Consider the following 8,452-nt stretch of genomic DNA (forward strand, 5'->3'; position numbering starts at 1 on the left):
GCGTACATCGCCGCGCTCGTCATGTAGGACATCGTCTCCTTACGGCTCCAGTGAAGCTCGGCGGTAAAACGGGAGTTTTCCCTGAGCACAAGCGGTCTCTGCCTATGTGTGCCATGCTCACAACAGCTCACAACTGCCGGCCAAGCAGCCGTCTGGAGTGTTCAGACACACGTACATGTATGTGCACGCATATATACACATCTGTATACACATACAAACAGAGCCCAAAGCCGAAGCAGTAAAACCTGTATTAATACAGATTTTCCAGCATGATTTTACACTATTAACTCCAGGCACAGCTAGAGAAAGATCCAAAAAATAATACATAAGTAGGTAACGTAACATCAGAAAGTGAGCGTTGGTTGATTTAGCAAGCTCTAAATTAGTACATGAGAAACCACTGTATTAAAAAAGTAGCTGTAACAGATACCAGATGGGACTCAATAATATATACACCGTACGCGATGAAATGGAGTATCTTTCATCTCTTCCCTGTGATCCCTGGCATAGTCCCAAAGATAGTAATCAAGTAAAACTGCGTTGATCTGATCGCGCATGTCTTGACCCTTCTTCTCATAGAGCTCCAGCAGGTGCTTACAAATCAGTGCACAACACCAAATTGAACAACCACGGATCTCCACCTCCTCCTTATCTCCAGACTGGAAAATGGTTCCTGCAGGACATGAGAGACAGCAATCCAATTACGTTTGGGAGACAGAAGTCACAGTATGTCCTGATTTTTCTCTTTTTATTTCACATTTATTCTAATCTGGGACCGCAGTTTTCATGACTTACGCTGTAACTACTATGTTACTGTACATTTTCTATTGCTTACTTTAATATTACCATATTTTTAAGTTTGCCTTCCATTCAATTGAAAAGCCATCCTGTATTCTAAGAGACTGAGTTTAAAAACAGAACAAGCGTCTGGGTTACACTGCACGTTATATGACAATTTTGTTTGTAGAGGATACACTAACATAATTCCAAACGTGTGTACTTTCTGCAAGGATAAGTCTACTCTTTACAAGGATCAAAAATTAAACAGACCACATAGACAATTTCTTTTCCATGCATCCTAATAAGGACATTTCCATCTTAGCCGTTCAAACAAACAGATCCTGTATCTCTCTCTCTACATACACACACACACAAGATATATAAACACACACATTAATACGCATACATATGCACACATATATGTGTGTGGCCAGTTTATTAAGATTCATGGACTATTGCATTAATTTGTTTATCTTGCTGTGTAACTTTAAAATGGCATAATGGCAGTCCTACTTATAAATACACTCATTTTGCAGTGGACAAAGGGTTGGTTTCTGTTTTCATTTGTTCGAATTTCTAGTTACTAAGTACTGGAAGATGTAACCTGTGCTGTGCAATTATATTCTTTAGAAGCAATGGCATGTATTTTTTTTTAAATGGATGTTTATGGTATTATCTTGCTTGTCCCTCATATAAACAGCAGCTGTTTTTTCATACAGACAAACAAGAATCCCCATGCTGTTATATGTTCTTTGAACTTCATAAAGAAATCACTGCTTCTATTATTATCTAAACCTCAAAATCACAACGATACTCGTGTTGGAAAGTGACTCTGGCAACAGTGGTTGTTTTAAAACTCTGAGATCAACTGCTTGGAGTCTCTAATTCTGTGCTTAATCCAAGGAAGTTAGATCTTCGTAAAAAGTAACCTTAACATCTCATTTGAAATCACTATTAGAGAATGAATTCCTTTCTATTACCTCATCACTACAGAAGTACCAGTTCCTTGGAGGAAAAAAATATATATATAATATATATGACCCTCAGAGAGAGCAAATGCTGCATCTTAAAATTAGCTTTTATCTTACTCTATCAAAACATGATTACTTGACATTAGAAAAGAAGGAACAAACCGTCACGTAGTTTCTTCATTAGCTCTTCAGAATACTTCATTGCTTTTAAGTGAACAAGAACTTGAGGAATTCTGTAGTCAGCAAATATAGTCAGACTAGAAATGTCACCAAAAAAGCCATCTCCCTTGCCTTCCAGTACACTCCATGTATCAGCCACAAGTATTTGTGCCCGTTTGTAGAAAGAAACCTTTTTTTCCTGATGAAAAAAAAAATACAAATTGCTTAAGTGCCAGAGACACATCAAGAAATGCAGAAAATGGCATCTCGAGAGAGACAGGTAAATTAATGTTGTTCTAGAAAACACAACCCAAAATATTACTCAGTTAAGCAAAGGTTACTTAACTAAAAGAGAATAGAAGTGCAATACTGTAAATACCTTAATACTTAAAAAAAATTGAATCACAAGCAGATATCAAGTGGAATCCTCATAAAAAAAATAAAAAAGAAATGTAGATACTGTTGTCATGGAATAAAAAAATACTTGTATTAAAAAAAAACGTTTGGATATCAGAAAACAATGCTTGTTTATTTCCACTTCACAAACAGTGGCTGCAATCCAGCACACATTAATTCTTTTTGAAACCCTAGAAATCATCCAACATCCAAGCCTAAATAGGAGGTATTAGATTAGACAGTTAACATATTACGTTAACTTACCCCAAATGTTAAGGAAATTTTGGTGAAAACTATAATGAACGATTCCCAGTGGTGTCTAGTGTACCTTGCTAGTTAAGGAGGGGAGATGAAAATTAATTTCGGTAATTGGTGTATTCACAAATATTAGATTTTCTTAAAAATAGACCCATGGATAGTGTTTATTACATTTTATTTTTTTTGCTGGTGCTAACCCTGAAAAACATTACATGCTTTATGACTACTCACAAGGGGAAAAACTAATGCTATGCTATGATCTGTACAGAGCTGAGGCTTGTACTCTATTTACAAACAAAATGCGCAAATGTAAACCTGCACCTTTCAGAAAAATCTGTGATTGGATTATGTCCTTTTCTTTGCTTTATAGCTAGAACAGATTTTCAGCTTTCGAAAACATCATCATGCATTTCTTAACAACATCATGCAACTGAAATGGTTAAGCAAAAATACAGGTAGATGGGGATTCTACTTATTTCCAGTTCTGTTTCACCACCCTTCATATAGCCACAATTTAAAATGGCATTTTAAAAGTTCATTTAATTTTACTTGACTGCCAAGATGCTACAGGCTGAAAACAAAGTTGATTGTTTGTCATTGAGTGCTATTCTACAAAAACGTTGAGAACAAGATGTCCAGCTGCATTTCACAGAACAACTTCTGTAAACATTCTGAAAACTTTCCACTTCATTCCCTACTTGATATAGATGTACAAACTTACTTCTAGAGAATACTGCATTTTGTATGGTAAATAATAAAATACCACTTGAGACTCACAACAGGAAATACATAAATGATTAACAGACCAAATTCCATTGTAGCTCCTACTGCTCTGAAGCTAATGAAGACCAAGGACATTGCTCTTCTAATAGCTTTTTTTCCAATATAGTAAGGTACAGATAACCCCCAGCAACACACCATTTTACAACAGCAGTATGGAAGACAGACTTCAGGCAGAACTTCTCATCTCATGCTGCAATTTAATTTGGAAGAAAAATACCGACTGGGACTCTTCATAGAGAATATGAATTTATGATTTCATTGTTTCAATTATTGTTAATTTTAATGCTGCACAGATCTTCTGGAGTTTGTGCAAATTTTCTATATGAAACAGACTATAAAGCGTTTCCAGTAAATTTTCCCAATATTCTTTTCAACAGATAGCAAGCATGGAGCTGGATGACACTGTCTCAAAGATAGTGTAATTTGTCCAAAAATGGAACACTGTACCTGATGAACTATACTTCTTTTCTGCAACATCCTCACATTCCAGGAAAAGCTACCAAATATGGGGACACTTGTGTCTTCTCTCCACTACAACGAGCCAGTATCAAGAGGCATAACTAATTCTGGCCTACTGACATCAAAAGAAAGAAGGGGTATTGTGCTGGCAGATATCAAAATGCCATAGCATGGCTAGGAAGAAAAGCAGAGAACAGGAAGATCATGAGAATTTTACCACCTCCATCACAGGTGATGGGAAATTAAAAGCACATACATAAAACATGGATTACTGGAAGCCCAGAAGGACTCCACTGTATGTCAGAACATGAAAAACCTGACAGGCAAGTATAGCATGGTCTAATATTTAAACTTCTGCCAGGATTCAAATTCAGCACAGCATCTAAAGATAAAATACCCATGTAAGGTCAAAAAGGCTTCAGGGATTTTGGTTTGCAATTCACTTTTCAGAAGCAAAAGAACATTGACAATTTATGTAACTACATTCAGTAGTGTGTAATTATGAGAAATGTTTTGTGTGCATATTCGATAAAACATAAAGCCAAAGAACTGTCTTAATTTTAAAAGTTATTCTAGGAGGTCAGATTACAGGAGAGCTATACTATCTGTGATAGTATGGTTTATTACAGTACACAATTTATTTTACTATCATATATATATTTTTATTACAGAGAGTCAGTGAAAAACACTGGCTTGTTGTTGGATACTTCATCCTATTTCCAGTTCCCTCCTAATCCTCACAAGTACAACTTTGCTTTCGTTAAAGATCTCAGCCTGCTGCCATAGAAATAGTTACTATAACATGATCCACGTCACCACCTCAGATTAGGTGACAACACTGATTTTATATGTGTGGGTTTTTTTTTTAATATTTTTCAAAACAAGCAGGGTGTAAGCCTGGTCTGCATTATTCCACCTACCTTCAAAATACACAGCTTGCTTAGTGAAAGTAGAAAAATAGCTTCTGTATTCATGCAACAGGCTTTACTACTATGCCACTGCTTACGGTCTGGGATCATTTTTGGAACAGCTTTTCATTCTGAAGTCTGCTGCTGCTTTTAGGTAGCCTTGCTTTATAAAGCATTCGGCATCATCTCATGAAAGGTATTACATCAATGAATACAGTCACTATAAAGATAAGAAAATATTCTATTTACCGCTTTACCTGGAAAATACTTCCTTTTACATCACAAAAATGTCATTAAATTACTTCATATGTAAAAAATCCCTATAAATTAAACTAATAGCTTCAGTGATTACTTACAGAGAAGCCCTGATTTTTCATGTTAATATGACATTACTTCATAGCAGGAGACAGAGGAAAATAAAATGATGCCACCTATTCAACAGCACATTTAAGTGAAAAATGCTATTGGCTCAAAACTCCAGTGAACGGTCTTCTAGGGAGTTATCTTCAAAAGACTGTACAAACTATTAGTATAGGCTGTACTGTCACTAGAATAAAGTATTTTGGTGATCTGACAGCTGAACAGTACCGCTGACGAACACAGTGCAGGAATAGCTACATGTCGCTAAGGCTAAATAAAAAGCATGCCTGTGTAGGGAAAACAAGACACAGAAAATACCAAACATACTCTTATTTACTTCTCACCAGTTTCTGTCAGGGAGACTGCTGCATAAAGCTTCAGTACACTGTCATCTCTGACAAAAGCATGACATTTGGGGTTAACTCATGCCTGTAGTCATTAATCAACAACAATTCATGTGATTCCCAGTTAGCTGCACATTTCCACTATACTACCACAGACTCACTTCCTTCATTACATGCAAAGATCCTCACGGTAAATGAAGAAAAAGAGATGGGATAGGGGGTGAGGGGTAGCAATTTAAGAGGGGAAAAAAAAAAAAAAAAAGATTCTCACTTTTCAGGCAGAAATTACCTCATATATTACACATATTATAAGGCATACAATATAGTCATGATCTAATTGGGAACTTGTTGTATATCAAAATTACAACAGAGTGGAGATACAACAGAGAAAGCATATAAAAAAATGGCTCTTCTCTGGTGAAAAAAACAAAAACAAAAACCTCATTATTAGAAATATGCTCCTGACTATGTCAGCACTAAGATAATGAGGATTCCTTTACTGTTAATAAATAGTGCGATTTTGTCTTCAGAAGTTTAAATTGACAGAGAAATGAAATCTCAGTAATTTTACCCTATCTTAACAAAAAAGTGTACTGCAGTCCAAAAGCATTATTTCAAAAGCTGCCCTGCCTGCACATATTACCTACAATAATTTACATAATAAAGATCAACCACTTCAAAGTCTGATTTTCCTTTTGTTATATAGACCAATCGCTTTACAGATTTGAGGCAAAATATTAAAATAATAATTTTCCTTCCTATTTCCCTTGAATTTTACTCATGAATTCCACCAAAGTGTTTCTGTTCACCTTCCATCTTCTGTATTAAAAAATGCCAGCAATTCACAAATTTTACATCAATTCTGAAACGACTATCCTTTCAGAAAAAAAAAACTCCATAGACAGCCTAAATGCTATTTTTTAAAGCCGCAGTCAGAAAGGAGTAAGGGAATAAGTTCTTACCAAAGGAGATTCAACATTACAGCTAACTTACCTCAAATACGGCCTCATCTCTGTAAGAAGGAAAGTTTTCCACTACTAGGCGTAGTAGTTTCTGGGCACTGTTCTCACTCATTTTAACACAGGTGAGGAAGGAGCCTCCAAACTTCTCCAGAAGAACTGTTCCGCTTTCGTTCAGCACCCGGTGCCTCTCTTCGATCAAAGGCATGGGCACTTCTGTGTCAGAGCGCAATACTTGTCTGACTTGGTCAAGCGTCATGGTGGCATAATATGAGGCGCTGGTAATAGGTATTCCTTCAGAACAGTAAAAAGAAGATGTTTAGGGTATTGTACCACGTATGTAGTGATTACAAATGAGAGCGTTTACACCATTAGTAAGATATAAAAGGCCTATCAGCTCCTGAAATTGACGTTGTTCCGTGACAACCACCCGAACAGGCGTTTTATAACCAGGTTTGTGTTTGTTCTCAGCGCTCCCTCCTCAGATAAGAATTTCTGACACGTAGCTGCATCTTCCTACTTTTTATACGCAGCTCTTCCCGACTGATCTTTGTTGTTCAGTACTGTGTTTACTACACCGGCGTGCACCCCCCAAACACAATCATTAGCAACCGTCTTTTATACCCCTGTTTCTAATCACCGTGTATGTACAAAAAGGGCCTGATCACACACTTTCCCCTCAACCTACAGACAGGCAGAACTGTCCTTAGGCCTCCCACCAGCACCCACACACCCGTCTGTGCATTTCAAGGCCGGCAGCAGCAAGGCCAGGTGCCCCAGCACCCTTTGTCAGCAGGTGGCCATGTCGCCGCTCGACGCCCCGCACTAACCCTCGTCCAGCGCTCTGTTGACGGCAGCGCAGAGCGCCCAGTACCCGCTGTAGGCCGTGCCCTTGTACTTCACCAGGCACTTCTGGTCGTCCCGCTCCGGCCAGAAGGAGAAGTTGAGGGTGTCCACCAGGAACACCCAGCTCACCGCCTCCTCGCTGGTGGCGCGGGGGTTCAGCTCGTGCAGCTCCTTCCAGCCCGCCAGGCTAAAGGCAGCCGAGGACACCTTGTCGAACAGGGCCTCCGCCACCCTCCGCGCCCCCTCCTCGGACACCGACACGTCCCGGCTGCGGCCCGCGATGAACCGGGCCGACTCCAGCGGGGACGGCGGCGCCTCCATCAGCGGCCACCGCTACCGGCACCGGCACCGGCACGGCGGGAGGGCCTCGCCCGCACCCCTGTCCCACCGCGGCCGGCGGCAGCAGCAGCAGCAGCACAGCACGGCCCGGAGCGGCCCAGCCCCGGCAGTGCGCAGGCCTCGGGGCCGGCCGGCGGCAGCCTCCCCGCTGAGGGGGGAGCGGCGGGGGCCGTCCGCGGGGAGGCGGAGATCTTCGGAGATCCGCTCGGTTTGGCGGAGATCCGGGTGGTTTTAGAAACAAACAAAGGAGGCTGGCACGCCCGGCGCCTTCCCCTCCTGCAGCAGGAGCCCCGTGCGCGCACCCCGCGGGAGGCACACGGCAGCGCCCGCCTTTTCCTTCCTCCCTTCGCAATTTTGTCTAGACCGCCCCTTTCTCCGGTCTGCGCCAGGCTTTGCCGTGCCCGTCAGTCCCATAGGCGAAAAACGAGCTTCTGGTGTGCTACTGCCTTTTTTTTTTTTTTTTTTTTTTAAAGAGCTGAGCATACGTCTACCCACGAGGTCTGCCGTACGTAAAACTCTCCCTCCCTGCCCTTTCCCCCGTGTTTTACAAGGTAGCATCCTGCTATGTCAGGAATTACCCACCCCATTAAAAAATAAAAAGTAACATAGGCCAGAAGGAGAAAAAGAATCCATTCTTATTCTCACACCCATCACATCCACATACGCAACATTCCTTTGCAGTTTGTAAACTGTTTTATTATTATTATTATTATTATTAAGGAAGTGAAATTAGAACTTGTAAACTATAAATACAAATGCGAAGGTATTACATGAGATATCCAGAGGCTTTACCTTTTTTAATTTCTGACATATTTCCTACGGAATTCAACATACAACAGGGAAATCAAACAAGGTTAAGTTTTGAATACAATGAAAAACAAGTTACAGAG

General features: G+C 40.1%; 1 protein-coding gene across 1 annotated transcript; it reads right to left on the bottom strand.

The window, feature by feature from the left end:
- Positions 1-230: 230 nt before the first annotated feature.
- On the bottom strand, positions 231-7,871 carry CZH9orf64 (chromosome Z C9orf64 homolog). The gene is made up of 4 exons (XM_040542368.1): positions 7,208-7,871; positions 6,412-6,671; positions 1,914-2,109; positions 231-673 (listed from the first exon to the last, which is right to left on the bottom strand). Exons 1-4 carry the CDS (start codon positions 7,542-7,544, stop codon positions 441-443), a joined length of 1,026 nt encoding a protein of 341 aa, XP_040398302.1. The 5' UTR covers positions 7,545-7,871; the 3' UTR covers positions 231-440.
- Positions 7,872-8,452: the final 581 nt, after the last annotated feature.

The sequence above is a fragment of the Cygnus olor genome, chromosome Z (genome assembly GCF_009769625.2).
Source record: "Cygnus olor isolate bCygOlo1 chromosome Z, bCygOlo1.pri.v2, whole genome shotgun sequence".
NCBI lineage: Eukaryota > Metazoa > Chordata > Aves > Anseriformes > Anatidae > Cygnus > Cygnus olor.